This window comes from Sapajus apella, unplaced genomic scaffold (genome assembly GCF_009761245.1).
Source record: "Sapajus apella isolate SASKATOON/1434 unplaced genomic scaffold, GSC_monkey_1.0 scaffold6, whole genome shotgun sequence".
Lineage (NCBI taxonomy): Eukaryota > Metazoa > Chordata > Mammalia > Primates > Cebidae > Sapajus > Sapajus apella.
In genome coordinates, this window is record NW_022436946.1 from 13642025 (window position 1) to 13661709 (window position 19685).

The 19685-nt window shown below is 38.8% G+C and overlaps 1 protein-coding gene and 1 pseudogene across 22 annotated transcripts in view; both read left to right on the forward strand.

Annotated features, from left to right (window-relative positions):
- MAP7 (microtubule associated protein 7) overlaps positions 1-19685 on the forward strand; it is a 199708-nt gene that overhangs the window by 113761 nt on the left and 66262 nt on the right. For all 21 annotated transcript variants that reach the window (XM_032274677.1, XM_032274684.1, XM_032274685.1 and 18 more), the window contains one exon: positions 11500-11598. In XM_032274677.1, the coding sequence (XP_032130568.1) occupies positions 11500-11598 (99 nt within the window). The remainder of the gene's footprint in view (positions 1-11499; positions 11599-19685) is intronic.
- Positions 13050-14160, forward strand: LOC116549244 (annotated as a pseudogene). Its single transcript, XR_004267767.1, has one exon. The product of XR_004267767.1 is annotated as a phosphopantothenate--cysteine ligase pseudogene (transcript).

The window sequence follows — 19685 nt, forward strand, 5'->3', positions numbered from 1 at the left end:
TGCCTTTTCCAGTTTAATTCAGACTGGGAGAAGCAGAGAGGACTCAAGTGCAAAACAGTAAGATACCACCTCTGGGAGCAAGGGGTCAGGAGTAGATGCTGACAGAAGGTAAATAATACTCAATCAGGACTGTGGTCTCACACATCAATGAAGATTTAATAGAGCACTTACCAGAAGATAAATCTAGAATATCTAATTCCTGTAGCCACATATTGAAAATAGTGAAATTAGTTGCAATTAAGGAAGAGCTTGAAAAGTAGACTAAAACAGATTACTAAATGAGAAAAGAAAGGGGCAGAAGAGTAAATTGTTCTGAATAAATGGAAAGCAAATTTATATATTTATACATAGAATTTTTTTCATAAAGGAAGAAGGGAAATACTTTTACCTTTCATTTTATAGCTTTTTGTACTTTTTTGAATTTCCTAACCACATAATAGACATTTCTTTCTTAAAGCCAGGCACAGTGACTCACTTTTAATCCTAGCCACTGAGGAGGCTGAGGTGGGAGGGTTGCTTGAAGCCAGAAGTTTGAGACCAGCCTGAGCAACATAGTGAGACCCTATCTCTTAAATAAAAAAAACAACAATTCCTTTCTAAGATAAAAAGAATAAATAGGCTATCTGGGTCATAGAATTATGGACCTTTTAGATGTTATCTTCATATTCTTTCTATAGTATAGAAAAGCTTATAAATAAAAGTAAAATTAGGCTAAATCAATTGATACATTTACTTTTTTTTAATAAGCAAGTGTGCAATTAATACTGATCTAGTATTAAAGGTTTATTTGTAGAATAGTTGATAGAGAAGGTAATTTAAACCTTCTGTAGCCAAACTGTGAGTTGCACTTCATATGGTACCTTAGAATACTAAGTATTTGAGAAAAATTGTGGCTCAGGAATTATTAGTAGCTATTTGAGATTACTGGATTTAATTGGGGAACGCTTGACATTCTTTATAGAATTCCACTGGCTTCTAAGGTGTTTGAATTCCTGTGGAACTGATTTCTATTACAAATGTTATTAAAACTTGATATAGCATCTTTCACTCATTTTTTTCTCCTAACATTTCTCCCGCTATTTTCAAATCTAAAGCTACTCTGCTTTAATATAATGAACCAGGACCTGTTTAACTTTCTGACTTTTGGAACAGGTTAGATTACATAGGATTCATGATGGACCAAATAAAAGAGATGCTCTAAATAAGAAATAAGACATTTGCAGGTTGGGTGCAGTGGCTCACGCCTGTAATCCCAGCACTTTGGGAGGCCGAGGTGGATGGATCACGAGGCCAGCAGTTCAAGACCAGCCTGGCCAACATGCTGAAACCCCATCTCTACTAAAAATACAAAAATTAACTAGGCATGGTGGTGGGTGCCTGTACTCCCAGCTACTCAGGAGGCTAAGGCAGAGAATTGCTTGAACCCGGGAGGTGGAGGTTGCAGTGAGCCGAGATCGTACCACCACATTCCAGCCTGGGCACCAAAGTGAGACCCATCTCAAAAAAAAGAAATAAGACATGCAGAAGGCTAAGATGTATGGACTTCATTCTGTAGCCAGTAAGATCTCTGTGTCAGTTTAGGGTTTTTTTTTTTTTTAATTTATGAGAACAGAATTTCTTAAAGCAATGATTTTAACAAATTGGGAATTTTCTTTTCTCTAACCTATAGGGAACATAGAGGTGAAGAGTTGCTGGTATTAGACCAGCAACTTAAAGATGTCAGGGCCTGAGTCTCTGTTGTTCCCTTGGCCTTTCCTTCCTGATAGCCTCCTGGTCTCCAGATGGATGCTCTGCCGTAAGCATCACATCGGTATTCAAGGCAGGAAGAAAGGAGGGGCGAAGAGCAAACAGGTTCACACACCAGAGCCTGCTGCACCTTAAATATCATTCCCATAAACCTCACCAAACAACTTCAGTGTTCAGTTTTTTGGCCAGATCAGTATCCAATGGCCAGTCGGGATCCTCTTAGAAAAGAAGCATCAAGGCTGGGCACAGTGGCTCACACCCATAATAACAGCAGTTTGGGAGGCCAAGATGCACAGATCACTTGGGGTCAGGAGTTCAAGATCAGCCTGACCAACATGGTGAAACCCCATCTCTACTAAAAATAAAAAAATTAGCCAAGCATAGTGGCACATATCTGTAGTCCCAACTACTCAGGAGGCTGAGGTGAGAGAATCACCTGAACACGGGAGGCAGAGGTTGAAGTGAGGTAAGATCGTACCACTGCACTCAAGTCTGGGCAACAGAGTAAGACTTCGTCTCAAATAAATAAATAAATAAATAAACAAACAAACAGATAAAGCATCAAAGAGTTGATATTTATTGGGTAACCAGCATGGAATGGAATGATATAGCCCCTTCCCTGTATGCAGACTTGCAGTATGCATTTTCGAGAGAGAAATGCTACATCAGTTATTCACCATTGTGTTTTTTGTTTTGTTTTGTTTTGTTTTACTGTGGAGCACATTTTTTGTTTTGGCTCTCATGATGGGACTCAATATTTAGAAATTTTGGAAGCCTACATTCTGAAAATGATACAGGATAGAATGAAATCAAACGCTAAATAGTATGGGACAGATTCCATGGGAGTGCAGTAGAAGTCAGAGAAAGAAATGTGTTGGTAGTAGGAATAGTTTAAAAAGATTTCATGAGAAAGTGAATTGAGTTGGACTTTAACGGATTGAGTTGGACCATAAATGGATTGAATTCTACATGTTGCTACATGGTATGTACGCATCATTACACATTTATGAAGCCCTCATGTAAACTATGGACCTTGGATGATGATGGCGTGTCAGTGTCGGCTCATCGGTGGTAACCAATGAACCACTCTGGTATGGGATGTTGATGGTGGGAAAGGCAGGGGGCGGGGCTACAACAGCGTATGAAACTTCTGCTCAATTGTGCAGTGAGCCTAAAACTGCTCTAAGAAAGAAAAAGAGATTAGATGTAAATAGTTGCAAAGATCGTGAGGGTGATGTTCCAGTGAGGGAAAAAAGAACACAGCCACAGATACAGAAATGACTGCAGCACAGGATAGCATCGGGAGAATGAGTTGGCCCATAATTTTAGACAACCTTTAAGTGTTCAGTGGTCACAGGAAATGAATTGGAATAAACTTTCAGTGCCTACTATGTCATTCCTATTAAATTTTACAAAATTTATGTAAGAAATTTAAAATATTTTAATATTATTTTCTACAGAGGAGAAATGGTTCATTTTTGATATATGACAGCAGTGTATATGTGTATTTATTGCACTGATTAAACTCAGTTGACTAATACTCAGGATTAAAATTACATGCAAATTTCTTTACAAAACTGGTATTTGAAACTGAGTCAACTGTTTAGGACTATTTTTAGGTATTATACATTTTCTGCTTAGATAACTGTACTTTGTATGTTAAGTATGAAAGCTTTTTTGTGGCGAATAGTAATCATTGTGTAAAATACTGGCATTAGCCATTTTAGTTTTCCTTAAAGTAAATCATTATCCTATTAAAGTAAAAATACCCTCTTTTCAGTTTGTTGTTTTAATTAAGTAAAGTATAATAAAGTTGAGTTCTAATTATTTTTCTTTTCTGCATTAAATAGTTTCTTCTAATGATAGATGGAGTTTAATTGAATTGGGTCTAGTTTGATAAACTCCATTTCCAGCTGTTGAAGTTCAGATGGATAACTGTAATCTCTAATTTGCCATTTCTCTGCATAACTGGAAAACTTTAATATGGTTAGACTTTGCCCTGCTTTTTTGTACTTTGCCCAGTCGTAAGCATTATTCACATTGTCGGGCAGGGATAATGCTTGTAGAGTAGCTAGCATTGTGACTGGTGGTAAGTCACCAGCAGAGATGAAAAGGCTTGCCTTCTAATCTGATTTATATTAACGTGAGGGGAAAATATATCATTTTCTATTCTATTTTTAGTGTTGCCATCGGACTGAAGGAAAGTTTTTGTCTTGTTTACATATTTTTTAGATAAAAGCCTTTCTGGTTAAATTTAAAGTGTGTAATGTTTATTCGTGTCAGCGCAATGTGTCAGAAAACATTTGTAACACTAATCAAGAAGCTGCTTTTAGTGAGAAACGAAAGAGCTTAGTGGATGATTCCCCCCAGTTCCCACAAGATATATGGAACATGTGCTTTTCTGAAATATCCCTTTCCTCATGTTTAGCTAGGGTGGTTAATCTTTGGCTACTTAACAAACATATTATCAAAATAAATTTATTAACTGCTTTGGGAAAGGGTTGGGGTTTACAAATTACCCAAAGCTGAGATGCTTGTCTGATGTTATCAGTGGAGGCTGTAATGTTCACATGCTTTCCTCCATGCAGTATAAGCAGTAACAGCTTGAGTATCCCTTATCTGAAATGTTTGGAAATGGAAGGGTTTCAGATTTCAGGTCTTTGAATTAGTGATGCTCGACCTGTATTCTTTTGTGTTTGCAGAGTGTCACTCTAGTTCCCAAGACTCTCACCGTAGGTGAGACTGGGCTCTCCTCTCTATGAAGTGGGGCAAAAACATCCATTTGATTTTGAGTCTTGCCCAATATAATGTTGAAAGCATCCCAGAATAACGAGATATTTTTTCTCTTCTGATATGAAGTAGACATGACCTTGAACTGACAACTCTTTTTGTCACCTTTTCTCTACACTCTTAGCAGTTATCAATAAATAAGAAAATGTGGGTTTTTTTCTTTTTACTAATCATCTTATCATCAATACTTTTTCTTTCTGGACCTTGGCCACAGTGTTCCACAAGGCACACATCTACCTTCAAATCCTCTCTTGCACTTTATCAAGCATTTGTTCAGTGTCACATAGGTGCTAGGTAGTGTGCTAAACACTAGAGATACAGAGATTATAAGGCTGAAAGGCATGGCCCCTGCTCTCAGGTTGCTCTGGTCAAGTAGGAAAATTATAGATCTGCACCTGGCCAGATGTCCACAACTGAATGCCAATGTGCCATTTATTTGGAGACTGTTTGTTTAAGCTCAGATCATGATGGCTGTGATTAGACATCAGCTCCTTGGAGGCAAATGGCCCAGTTCTATCCCTGAGGAATATTTTGGTAACCTATTTTGATAGAATTATCTTTTGCTGTTATATACATGATATTAATATCTTTCCTATTACATGTTAGGTTTTTTATTTCAGAAAAAGTTGATTACATCAGTATTTTTATTTTTATTTATTTATTTTGAGGTGGAATCTCACTCTGTCACCCAGGCTGGAGTGCAGTGGCAAAATCTCAGATCACTGCAATCTCCACCTCCTGAATTCAAGCAATTCTCCTGCCTCAGCCTCCTGAGTAGCTAGGATTAATTACAGGCGTGCAGTACCATGCCTGGCTAATTTTTGTATTTTTAGTAGAGACAGGGTTTCGCCATGTTGGCCAGGCTGGTCTCGAACTCCTGATCTTAGGTGACCTGCCCCCCCTCAGCCTCCCGGAGTGCTGAGATTACAGGCATGAGCCACTGCGCCCTGCCTATATCAATAATTTTTATCATCTCATATAGACCTTGACAGTTCAATCCAACTGCCTCAGTTTCTCTTTGGAAGTTGAATTAATATAAATTATTAACAAAGACTTATGTGCCTCTGTTCCATTCTTCATGTCTTAGTGTCAGTTATAGAAATAAGGAGTGATCCCTGTAGTAGATTCTGTCCCTGTGTGTCATATAACTATATACCGTTTTGGACTGTATTTATAAAGTCAATGTCTTTTGTTGGGTTTGTACTATCTCTTTATTGAACAAATTTCCTTTTGGCTTAATATCATTTTTTAACGTGGACATACATTTTAAGGTTTTTTTCCATTATGAAGAGATGGAGAAATCAGAAAGTGACTTTCAGTCACCGTCATTGCTGAATGAGCTACCCCAAGTTGTAAAGCCTCCACACTCTTACCATGCTCTAATGAAGTCTGCCATGGCCACCAAATCATAACTTTGTGTTCTGTATAGTTGTGTGAAATGCAAAGAAAAAATAGATCATAATTGAATTGTTTCTGTCAGCAGAGTAGGGAGGATGCTGTGTATAACTATAATGATATATATCATTATCATATGGTTCTACTTAGTTGCATATGTTTTGGAGACAAGAATTGAGCAATAGAGTGAATAAATGGTTCTTGTTGTTATTTCTGTTTCAAAATGTCAGATTAAATTTGGCTAGCTGTTGCACCATACCATGAAATGGGTTTATTCTGGTGTATATAGAAGAGCAAATGAGACTGCACTATTTTTGACATTTACAGTTACTTAAATTGCGATAACACAATACCCACAGGCTTGCTCCGTGAAGCAGCTGCTTCCCCATTAAGTGATGGTCTACAAAAGATTAGTAACACCAATCAGTTTCCCATATTTTATCTTCTTCACCTCCCTGCAAAATGGCCTTCAGAAATATGCCCTACCTGTTTCCCAATCCTCCCAGGAATTTGTGGCTGGAATACCATTTCCAGTGGAGGGTCCCTGTGTGGTGCTATGCGACCTGCCCTTGGCTTCTTGTAGGGTGACCACACCGACTCTACTCTTCCCCTACTTCTTGTTTCTTCAGCAACAGACATAAGTTTCACCATATTCGTTCATGTCACTTTTTACCACTTAATGGTCAAATAGTTATCTCTTAGTACATGATACGGGTAAGTGGAAGAATCTGACTAGTTACTAAATTATATAGAAGGCAGAGTTCTTAGGATGTCTGTTTTTAATCTGATTTCCTTTTATTGTTTTCTTTAAGATGAAATCCTTTTTAAATTCATTTCCAGCAGGCTTGTTAGATTTCACTTTTCATTTATACAGAATCCATTGAAGGTAAAGTAGTTCACAGCTGGAAGTTCCGTGTGATATACTTCAGTGACTTTCCATTGCCTTCATGAAAAAGTCCACACTCTCGGAATTCAAAGAGGCATTGACCTTGGCCTGTTTCTCTTCTCATATTTTCAGCTGCCTCTCTTCCTAAACCTGCTGTTCTAACCAGACAGTCCCAATTGTCTCTCCTGTTTCTTTGCCTTGGTAGTTTTGCTTATGCTCCACCCCAGTAAGGGAACTTCTCCACGTTACTCTTCACTTATCCAGGTGCTTTCTGGTCTGCAATCTCTTTGCCCAGGGACTCCTGTTCCTTGTGGCTCCTTCTCCCACCACCAAATTCCTGTAACATTATGTATATTATTTATTTGGTTATTAAACCTCTGTGGTTTATGGGTTTTTTAGAAAATTGAATCGGTCTATTGCTGCAATTTCATGTATGTGCACACTGTCTCCTCCAAAGAATGATAAGCATCTTGAAAGCAGATGCTATGTCATATGACCTTTGTATTCTCACTGCATAGCACAGTGTCTGGCCAATGGAGATATTTGTAATTGTTTGTTAAAAAAAAAAAATTCTTAACATTTCTGAGCTTAGGAATATGGTGGTTCTGTTGATGGTGACAAAGAGACTGACATTAGGGGATTGGCTTTTTTGTGTGAGGGTGTTCAAGTGATAGCAGAAATATTGCCTAGATGCTGAAGATGGACACTTTATTGAGAGTGCATATTTATAAATGCATCCTTGACGGTGACTGACGTACAGGTAGTATTTCAGGACATAATGGGAGACGACTTTTTGAAGAAAGGAGATGTTATTGGAAGAATCAGAACCTCCAGAATACAGTGTAACCTAGAAACGTAGGACAAGAAAAGGAAAAAGAAGTGGTAGAAGGAGATACATTATACACCTAATAATATTACTTCCAGCATCGAGCTCAAAGTGTCCCATGGAGTAGGGTACTGTGTGAATAAATGGAAGTAGGAAGAAAACTGAGGTAGTGTGGGAAATGAAATCTAGGTCTGATGCTAACTCTCGTGAGCTTTGATCATTACTACCCAACTTCACTTATAATTATGAGGAATTTAAACTGAAGAGAAATTCTCTATTATGTGGAATAATCAGAAAAGTCATTAGGAGCAATGCTGTTGCTTTGTTTCTTTCTTGTTGTAATGCTAATTTTATAAACCACATTGGATAAAACACATCATATGTATGATTCGAATGTTACAATACTCCTAGCAGGTATATTTGAATAAATAAATTTGAGGAATAAATATATACAAAATAAAGGACAGCAGTGTCAGGCCTGATATGATAACTCTTTTCTGTACAGATTTACTTAAACTATTAGATTGAAACATACAAAATTGTTCATTTTTAACCATTTTTTACTACATAAAAGACTGTTTCATGTGGTTCAACCTCCGGTTCTGTGTTCTAGGCCACTCCCCCAAAGCTGTGTCCTCACAGTATATTATGTCCACAAAGGGGCTGTATGCCCACAAAGTCCAATTGAAGACTGTAGCAGAGAAGCATGTACGCAGTAGTTCCTCCTTGTCCATGATTTCACTTTTTGAGGTTTCAGTTACAGTCAGTTGTGGTCCAAAAATATTACATGGAACATTCCAGAAATAAACAATTCATAAATTTTATGCTGTTCTGAGTAGTGTGATGAAATCCCATGCCCTCCCGCTCTGTCGAGCCTGAAATGAGATGTGAATCATCCCTTTGTCCAGTGGATCCACACTGTAGTCACTGCCCACCTGTCAGTCACATAGGAGCTGTCTCAGTTACCCAAAAAAAAATAGCCTAGATAGGATTTGGTACTACCCATAAATTCAGGCATCCACTGGGGATCTTGAGAACCTAGTAGTTCCCCATGGATAAGGGACTATGCAGAGCTGGGAATTGAGTTTAGGCTTTTGCTGTTTCCCAGCCCACATTCCAGATTTTATTTTATCCTTGTGGATGTCAAGTCCACGTATTATTCAATGAGATTTAAACTCAGGCTGGTGCAAAGCTTGTAGTCCTAAGTGTCTCAGAGCAAGTGTTTTGACTGAATTGACAGGTCATTTATTGGACCAGTTGTTTTGAGAAGTTGAGAGAAGACTCTGTATTGGACCACACAGCCAAAAGTAGAAACAAAGCAGTGGGAATGCCAAGGCCTTTGTGGGGAGATGTTGCAAGGAATCAGTGAGTGGCAGAGGATGTGAATTGTACAGGCACGTTTGGAGCACTTACTAGAGCTACAGAATTTTCACTCTCTGAAGGCTCCAAATGTCTGATGCTTCTATATTTTGTTTCAGAGTATGTTGGAAAGAGAGTCCCAGGCCACAAGGGCGCTTGTCTGTATCCTTCCTCTTGTTTTTACTTCAACACTCACATGTGACACTAATGGAATACGCTTTCAAGCTAGCAGGACCATCAGTGAAGATTTCATAAGGCTAGCAAAGACTTACTGAGCATCATAGTATATGGCTTAATTTTCTTTCTTTCTTTTTTTTCTTTTAATGAAAGATGAGAGATTCAAATAAATAATACTGGAAAGTCATCTGAGTCATTTTAATTTTTTTTCCATGAGAACTTTTATAAGGGTATATGCAATCCTATCTGCCAGTTAATGAGGATTTTCAGGTTTTTAAATTTTGGAAATCAGAATTAATAAATTCCTGCTGTCATTGTGTTCTTAAACAGTGAAATTCCCTGTACTTTGTTAAAAAAAAAAAAAAAAACAAACCTCTATTTTATCTTCTCATTGTTATTTATTTTTTTAAGGCTCACATTTACTTAATAAAATGAAAGGCATCAAATCTTAGAAAACTGTCATCTCCCTAAACCTTGAATCAGAAAGACTAATTACCTCTTCCCAAGCCAGGCCATACCCTAACAATTATACCAATAAGTTCACCCTACCTGAGAGCCCCCAGGAGGTATGGTTGTGGCTGAGCTGAAAACCTCTGGAACCAGCGGCTGACCCAGACCTTCCTGTCACATGAATCACTTGCCCCCAGAGCCCCTGTTACCAAGTTAACAGGTTTGCTTTCTCACATATCCCTGAGGAATTAGAAGCCTAGTTTCCTGAAGAGAGCTAAAAATACTTTCGACTACTTATCATGCCTTGCTGTGGGCCAGGCAGTGAACTACCTTTCTGTACATTATCTCATTTAATTTTTACAGCTGTGAAAGTTGATGTTTTCTTTACAGATGGGGAAATTAAGACTCAGAGAGGTTAAGTGACATGCTGAGGATTCAGCTAGTAAATGGCAGAGCCAGGTTTACTGACTCTAAAACACAGTAACCTGAGTGGGTGCTGTGAGTATGGGATGCCCAGGGCTCCACGGAAGAGCACAGAAACTGGGAGAAAGGGCCTTGAATACTTGATAAACACCTCCTGTGTGCCAAGGCTTATGGTAGATTTTTAACACATATCTTCTCAGTTAATCCTTCCAACAACTCTGTGAGTTACGCAGTATTACCCCATGTGACCTACTTAGAGAAGCCAAATAACTTTCTGGCCTTTCAGCTGGTTATGTGCCAAGTCTCAAATTTGAACCCAGGTCTGTCTGTGTCTTTTGCTGTTACAATGTTCACCAAAGAAGTTTTTGAAGAAATATAGACCCTTAAACAGTAGCAGAAGAGAAAGACTGATAGGAAGGCAGAGAGATGGCCTGAAAACTTTAGAAATACATCCAGCCTAACAGTTAGGAATTAGCAATATATAATCTTAAACAGCCTGAGAATTTTTAAAAATTATTTTTATTTTACTAAATTTAACCTATTGTTACTAATGCAAAAGGCTTATTGGAAAATAAAATAATATAAAATTAACCTTTCAATTTTACATGAGCATAGAAAAATATTAAGATGGATTTTACTTTTGTCTCATGGTGAATATGACTCAGAAGGTCTTCTGGGATGGAAATGAATTCCCAACATCCAGACAGATAAAGTGGGCAGATAGGCCTCTAATGTTCACCTAGAATGGATCCAGTAAAAGTTAGATGTAGATAAATTGGAGTGCAAGTAACCAGAACTCCTGTTTAATTGAATGTTTTTTAAGTTGAATTTCAGCATAATAAAGCAAACTACAGCCTCCCTCCAGCACCCCACCCCCAAAAGCATTTATCAGGGCTTATTCAGAAAAGTGGCTTGTACTAAACATATATTGAAGTCTTTTTAATCCCCATGGTCTGCTGTTACATAATATTTAGTTAGGGTTGATGTTTGTTGTCAGGACCTGGGGCTACTGAAGAGACTTAGTAACCCCAAAGAAAGATTAAACAATATTGAATATACCAAAGCAAGAAAGAAATTAATACATTTGAAATGTATTCTAAGCCAATGGTGCTTTGGAAGAACTCAGATCAAAGACTCTAGGCTCCAGTCATGCTTCCACGTGGTTGCTTTATGTGTAAACTGGGACAGCCACAGGAAAGGCCCTTCATGGCCCTTTGAACGTGCCACTTCTATAACATTGGTCACTCAAGCCGAGTTGTTGATTTCTTTTTTATGTGTCCTTCCTAATCCTTGAGGGCACGGGTTGTAACTACTTCGTCTTTTCGTGTCCTGAATCTAGCCTGAGTACCTGATACAAAGGTTAACAATAAATGTTGAATAGGTAAATGTTTCTGAAGAAATTTTAAGAAACTAAATGTGTCTTTTCTCTTTTGTCTCATTTCTGTAGCGCCCGACAGCTATAAAGTACAAGATAAGAAAAATGCTTCCAACCGCCCTGCCTCTGCAATTTCAGGACAAAATAACAACCACTCAGGAAATAAACCAGGTATGATGTATTTGCATTTACTGTGGGAAAATAATGGTTATCTTTTACGCCCAAGGCATGCTGACAATTACTTTTATGCCCAAGGCATGCTGACAGTTATTAAGGTTTAATTTGTTTAAATTCAGTTTCCACAAAACTAGAATTTAGGAGAGCTTGGTTTCAGTTCTGTCATCAAACACACACTCCTGCTGGCTTGTATGATATTAAGTCTGAGAACCTCTCAAAGCCAAGCCTTGGTTTTCTCTCTTTAAAATGTAGATTCAAACACATGGCCTGCTTACCTCACAGAGTCATTTTGACAATGAATGACATGGTGTGTGTGGATGCCCTCATTTAATGTCAAGCAGTTTAAAGTGGTAATAATTTTACTATTCTGTTTCAAATGATAGGACACAATTTTTATACCTGTATGTCTAACAGGGATTATTGCATATCTCTTTTGTGACTTTTTCAAAAACTATTTCAAGGAATCTTTACACAGAGCAAAGCTTGTATAGAATTATGGTTTTGTTTACCATTCCTTGCAATGATTATATGCCTATACAGTAATTTCATTTAATAGCCCCTGATTCAGAGTCCCTTTCATTCAGTGATACAAAGAAGCAAAGTCTGTAAATATAATACAAACAATTGAACTGACAATGCAGTTGCTTCCAGATATCCAGTAACCATTGCGTGGCCTGTGGGAGGAATGAATGTACAGTATGATAATAAGAGACAATCAAAGGAAAAGAAAGCAAGCCAAATACCCCACGAGGTTCTTGGAAACCTACTTCATGCTGCTTCCAGACTTAAGCACAGTAAATCAGTGAGAATAAAGATGGAAATAACTAAGTCTGACCATATAGAAAACATTGTACTGTGTTTAGTTTTGCGATTTTTTTTTTCATGTGGAAAAGGTCTTGAACACAACAGATAAATGTGGCTTGTCACTTAGAGGAAAGACAATAACAAGTATTGTTGAAAATATTGCTTAAGCTGCCATTAGCGGAAAATGATGAGCAGTGTCAGAGGAGTTTTAATTAGCAAGCAGAGATTTCCTTAGTCAGCTTGCCTTGTCATTGAGTAATGTATCCATCTGTCTAGCCACCTACCTTCCAGTTACCATCTAATGTTTACTGAGTTCTTTTATGCCTGGAAGCATGAGAGACATACTGTATGAGCAAACAACATGGACCCTGTCCCCATGTAGCTTATTCTAGTGGACCTTGACTTTTATATTCAAGTGTGTCTCCATGGAGGTAGAAGTTCTTTAACATGAAAATCACATTTGTTCGGCCGATGGTGGAAATGGACCTGGTAACTGAGTTCCCCTGGCCACCCAGTGCTGTGTGCTGGGCTGAGGTTATGGCACACTTCGCAGCTGGGCTGGGCGCACAGGGCCAGCAGTTGGTGTTGGTCACGTCAGGCAGCACCAAGGTCCCACTGGAAGTGTGGCTGGCCGTTCTTCGATGTTTTACCTGGCTGCGGCCATGTCAGATTTCTATGTTCCTGTCTCTGAAACTCCTGAATACACGATCCAGTCATCAGGGGGCCCATTTCAGATAATGATGAAGATGGTGTCAAAAATGCTTCTCCTTTGGTTAAAGATTGTGCTCCCAAAGCATTTATAATTTCCTTTAAGTTGGAGACTGACCCCTCCATTGTAATTACTCGAGCTCAGAAGGCTTTGGAAGTGTATCAGCATCAAGCGGTGGTGGCTAATATCCTTCAGTCATGACAGTCCTTTGTGGTTATTATAACCAAAGACTCCGAAACCAAGTTATTGCTATCAGGGGAAGAAACAGAAAAATACATAGAGATAGAAGAGAAGATAGTGGATAATCTTCAGTCTCAACACACAGCTATAATATGTGACAAAAACTGAAGTAAAAAGCCCTTACAGGATCAAAAATTGTCCAGGGCTCTTACAGATGGTGAAAACTGTAATAAAACCTTGCTTTCATATGGACAGAGAAAATAAAGGAAATGGAAACGGCAGTGGTAAGCAGGCAGACATGGTTTGGTATTTGTCTGTTAATGACACGTGATACATTCATCTGAATGTCATCTTGATTTTGAAATTGAACATGAGAACTGTTTCTCACCTTGAAAAAGAAGAGCTTATTGGGAATTATCTATTCCTTAAAATACACATGGGGGCCTGGATATCAGCCTTCTTCATACTATAAAAAGAGGACTATGGATGCATGAATGGTCATGCTTTGGAAATCAAATAATTGTTGAGTGCCTATTGTGTGTCAGGCACTGTGCTGAGCCATGAGGATTAAAAAGATGAATAAACATGTTGTTGTTTTTTTTTAAAAAAGCCACATTTGTTATACAATGAGAATTTAACATAGCTTAATTGTTGGTGCTATATTTCTCTGGTTCTCCCCATCCACCACTGCTTCTAATTTCTACCATTGTTTTTACTGTGCAGTTTATACTTTTATACCCCGATAATTCATTTATTCATTTAGTCTTAGCATCATGAAGGTACTAGGAATATATTATTTATTTCTTTATTTTGAGACAGAGTTTCACTCTTGTTGCCCAGGCTGAAGTGCAATAGCACCATCTCGGCTCCCAGGTTCAAGCGATTCTCCTGCCTCAGCCTCCTGAGTAGCTGGGATTACAGGCATGCACCACCACGCCTGGCTAATTTTGTATTTTTAATAGAGACGGGATTTCTCCATGTTGGTCAGGCTGTTCTCGAACTCCCAACCTTTGGTGATTCGCCCACCTCGGCCTCCCAAAGAGGAATATATTATTAAAAAACATAATCTCTACCCTCCAGTTGACAGTATGATGGACAAACCAATATATTAATAGGTCGTTCTAACACCGAACTACCAGTGTGATGAGAGATTGCACAGTGTATAGAGATCAGAAGCCAGAAAAATCTCTTCCACCCTAACCGGCCATCTCCTTATATACAGTCATTTCATTTACATTGCATAAATCAAGTTAAATAGGGAGACATTTCACTTCTGATTTTGTCTTTTTGAGCATCCCTCTATCTGTTTTCTTATATATACAGATAAGCCAACCTATATAAATGCTCTTGATGCTAAATTTCCTTTCCCCTTTTACCTTTTAGCATTTAAACTCATTAGAAGACTCTAGAACATTTCTTTGATTTAGAACACATGTATTCACATTCAAGTTGTGACTTTTATATTTAAAACACATTATGGCTGGCCAAGCGCTGGTAACTCACACCTGTAATCCCAGCACTTTGGGAGGCCAAGGCAGGTGGATCACCGGAAGCCAGGAGTTTGAAACCAGCCTGGCCAACATGGTGAAACCCCGTCTCTACTAAAAATACAAAAATTAGCTGGACATGGTAGCATGCCTATAACCCCAGCTACTCGGGCGGCTGAGGCAGGCAAATCACTTGAAACCAGGGGGCAGAGGTGACAGTGAGCTGAGATCCACCACAGCACTTCAGCATAGGCAGCAAAGTGGAACTCCATCTCAAAAAAACAAAAACAAAAAGCGAATTTCAGAAGTCCCTTGTGGTGTTTTAGAACTACGAGCACATTATGTTCCGTGTTATGTTGGAAGGGCTATTGCTCTCAAATGTGAATACTTGCACCCAGACCAAAACAGACAGTTTGTACAGTCTGAAGAAGTAGGAGATGGTTCTTCCAAACTCCAAATGATTAGTAGTTTGACTTCCTTAGAAAACTGCATGTTTTCATGGACCTAAGGAAAGCAGATATCCAAATTTAATAAAGATCCCCCTGAATTCCTCTCTTTTTTCTGTCCCCCAACACAAGTCTTTAAAAGAGCCGCTGAAACTTTATTCTGCCTTACTGTTCATAAGTAAATTGCCCTCATAGAGGAGTGCGTGACTTAGGCTCATGCAGCCCTTCTCTGATGCTACATTGTGCAGTTCAAGTGACTGTAGCTGCCGTGGTGTGTGGATGGGCACAGGACTGAGTTAGAGATCTGATGTTATGCCCTCACTCTGACACATATCTGTGCTGTCTTCATTAGTCGTATCTAAATGCTTGGCTAACTCATAGGATCTTTAGGAAGGATAAAGTGATAAAATGTGAAAGTGCTTCATAAAATACAAATTGCTAACAGAAATACAGAAGTACTTACTGTAGAAATACTAGTTGTTACACGTAAGTCATGGCCTAGTGAGTTCTTGAAAAAGCCTTGTCAACTTTGAGAGCTCTTTAGTTAGCGTGACCATACTCTCAGATGTGTGCAAGGTAATCCAGGTTTATGCATGTTGTCACATGAATAGACACAGAATTTTAATGGCACTCCCTTTCACCCTTAACAATGCCTTAGGTTAAATGTCACCCCACATTTGAAACATTGTAGGTAGGAGGTTGAATTGGAGTGCAACTGTGATCTTACTCAAACCTAAACTCTATTCCTCTTAAACCCTTTTTCCTTGTGAGAATCAGTAACTTAATTTTATTCTAACCATGTTAGATCCATTGGAAAACAATATGGAATATACATTATTATGTATATTTCAAGACAGGACCTCACTCTGTCGCCCAGGCCGGAGTGCAGTGGTGCGATCATGGCTCACTGAAGCCTGGATCTCCTAGGCTCAAGTAATCCTCTTACCGCAGCCTTCTGAGTAGCTGGTACCATAAGTATGTACCATCACTCCTGGCTAATTTTTTAAATTTTTGGTGGAGATGAGGTCTCCCTTTTCCAAATGAGCCTGGGCTGGTCTCAAACTCCTGGACTCAAGCAATCCTCCTGCCTTGGCCTCCCAAAATGTTGGGATTATAGGTGTGAGCCTCTGTGCTTGACCTATACATAATTTTTTTTTCTTGAAACACAGTCTTGCTGTCGACCATGCTGGAGTGCAGTGGTGTGATCTCAGCTCACTACAACCCCTACCTCCCAGGTTCAAGCAATTCTCCTGCCTCAGCCTCCCAAGTAGCTTGGAATATAGGCCTGCACCATCGTGCTTGGCTAATTTTTGTATTTTTAGTAGAGACAGGGTTTCTCCGTGTTGCCCAGGCTGGTCTCAAAACTTGACCTGCCAAAGTGCTGGGATTCCAGGTGTGAGCCACTGCACATGGCTGACCTATACATAATTTTAAAGTATTTTCTGTACCTTAATTTGTTTCAGGGAAAAATAATGTAGGGGTGGAAACAAGAAGGGAGGCAATGAATTATAGAAAATTCACTACTGGAATTATTTAATTGTACTTTTTTGGAAACCCATCTTTAAAGATAAATTTTTATCAGTTTTTAGTTATATTTAAATTGCTAGCATTTAAATATTTTACTCTGTTATCAGGTACAAGGTCATTCTTAGTTTTTCCCATTGGTGCATCTTAATAAAAGTTTAAAGATTCTGAGAGTTAGCTAAAATTGTTCGTTGTTTGCTCGTTCATTCTTTCAACAAATACTTACTGAATATCCTTTTCTGCCAAGTACAACCCTAGGCATTGAGAATGCAGCAGGGAACAAAACAGACAAGTCTCTCCTCCTCCCCAGCCCCATGCACAGCCATCTTTAATCTGCCACAGGTGTTAATGACATTCCAGCACCCAAGAGACTTTCATATTAAAAGGAACAGAAGGATGGAAACAACCTACACTGAATAACTTTTTCACTCTACAATTTCAATATTTTCTAATGCCAGGTCTCCAAACAAACCAAAATCATCTAGTATATCACAACCACTACATATCTTGAACTTTACATTTCTTTACTTTCTCAAATCTATTTCCAGATAGGTAGTAATTATTTCAGCACTCATGGTGACAGAAAACCAGGAACTATTGCAGTCCTCCTGAGCGTTGGCCCTATTAACAGCGTTTAAATGTATAAAAGTTTGGTTTTTTACATGTGAACTTACCAAACAAGATGCAGTTTGTTATGTGTGAAGAGTATAATTTTCATATGAAATGATAGCATAGAAATCAGGGAAAAACTAGCACTTCTTGCACTATTTTCAGAATATACATTCAAATATAATGTTCACAGGGAAGCATTATGTTGCATAATTGGGTATTGCCTCATTACTGCAGGAGTACCAGTTATTACTATAACTTGGGGCTGTCAGGATTGGTGTAGGATGCCCAGGGGTGGCATGTGTCCCATATGTTATTAAAGCCTTCTTTTCAAAATTTTGTATGAAATTTAACATGTACTTGAAAGTAAGCTAGACATGTCACATACGTAATGTTGAAATATTGTCTAACAGAATTTCTCAGTGGAATTTTGAAAGTAATTAAACTGCCTGTTTTACGGGCTTTCCATAGTGTGCTCATATGGCTTTTACAAAGTTGATTTTCAACTTTTATAATTAAATAAAAGTTTTTATGAAGCTGGGTATGGCAGCTTATGCCTATAATCCCAGCATTGTGGGAGGCTGAGGCAAGAGGATTACTTGAGGTCAGGAGTTTAAGACCAGGCTTAGCAACATAGTGAGACACTCCCCCCACCAATCTCTACAAATATTTTTTTTCTTTTTTCTATTGTTCCTAGCAAAATGCTTAAATGATGCTGCTGAATATAAAATTAAAAAAAAAAAAATAGCCGAGACCAGACATGGTGGCTCATGCCTATAATCCTAGCACTTTGGGAAGCTGAGGCTGGTGAATCATCTGAGGTCAAGAGTTCGAGACCAGCCTGACCAACGTGGTGAAACCTTGTCTCTACTAAAAATACAAAATTAGCCGGGCCTGTGGGCACATGCCTGTAATCTCACCTACTTTGGAGACTGAAGCAGGAGAATCACTTAAACCTGGGAGGCAGAGATTGCAGTGAGCTGAGATCACACCGTTGCACTTCAGCCTGGGCAGCAAGAGCAAAGAAACTCTGTCTCATTAAAAAAAAAAAAAAAAATTAGCCAAGTGTGGTTGTGCACATCTGTAGTCCCAGCTACTTGGGAGCTGAGGCAAGAGGATAGCTTGAGCTGGGGAGACTGAGTCTGCAATGAGCCATAATCGCACCACAGCATTCCAGCCTGGGTGGCAGAGCAAGATCCTGTTTAAAAGAAAAAAGCCAGGCGCAGTGGCTCACGCCTGTAATCCTAGCACTTTGGGAGGCTGAGGCAGGTAAACCACGAGGTCAAGACATCAAGACCACCCTGGCCAACACGGTGAAACCCCATCTCTACTAAAAAATACAACAATTAGCTGGGCATGGTGGCATGTGCCTGTAGTACCAGCTACTTGGGAGGCTGAGGCAGGAGAATCACTTGAACCTGGGAGGCGGAGATTGCAGTGAGCTGAGATCGCACCACTGCACTCCAGCCTGTCGACAGAAAAAAAAAAAAAATTTTTCATGAGAGAGTAAACCTCTTACTATTTAAGGACTATTAAAGTGATAAGGGTCTTTCTTTTAAGTGACAAAGGTCTTTCTTTTAACTTCATCTTGACTTTTGCCCCAAGTTCTTTCTTTAAAATGCCATTTTGCTATGGTCACCATTTAATTTCACCAAACAAATGACAGCAAACACTTCCTGTGGATGGCTCTTAATAAATTGCCTGAGAGGATCTACATGTCCACTTCCATTTTCTTGTTTCCAAATTAAACATTTTAGGACCAGGAGCCATATTTGCCTATATAAAAAATATGTAGAACTTCATAAATGATTAGGAGATCTGAAAAATATTTATCATAGTGGGCTATTGAAGGGGTCCATTTAACCAATTTTTAAAAACCATCCCCTAGTCTTGTTCACTGTCCACACTGCCTGGTTTATGCAGGCTCCTAAGGGGCTTCTACACAGTTTTTTTTCTTTAAATGTACAAATTCTGTAAAGTTCAAGAGACATTTGGCAGCCTGGGCAACATGGCAAAACCCCATCTCTACAGAACATACAAAAATTAGCTGGTTGTGGCGGTGCACACCTGTGGTCTCAACTACTCAGGAGACTGAGGTGGGAGGATTCACTTGAACCCAGGAGGTCGAGGCTGCAGTGAACCATGATCATGCCATTACACTCTAGCCTGGATGACACGAGACTGTCTCAAAAAAAAAAAAAAAAAAAAAAGACATTTGGGTTACAGGCCTTTAAGTTTATTGCCAAAACACTACTATTTGTCTCTACTGTTTTTTTTTTTTTTTTTTTTTTTTTTTTTTGGAATGTGTGGGTGTGTTGTCCC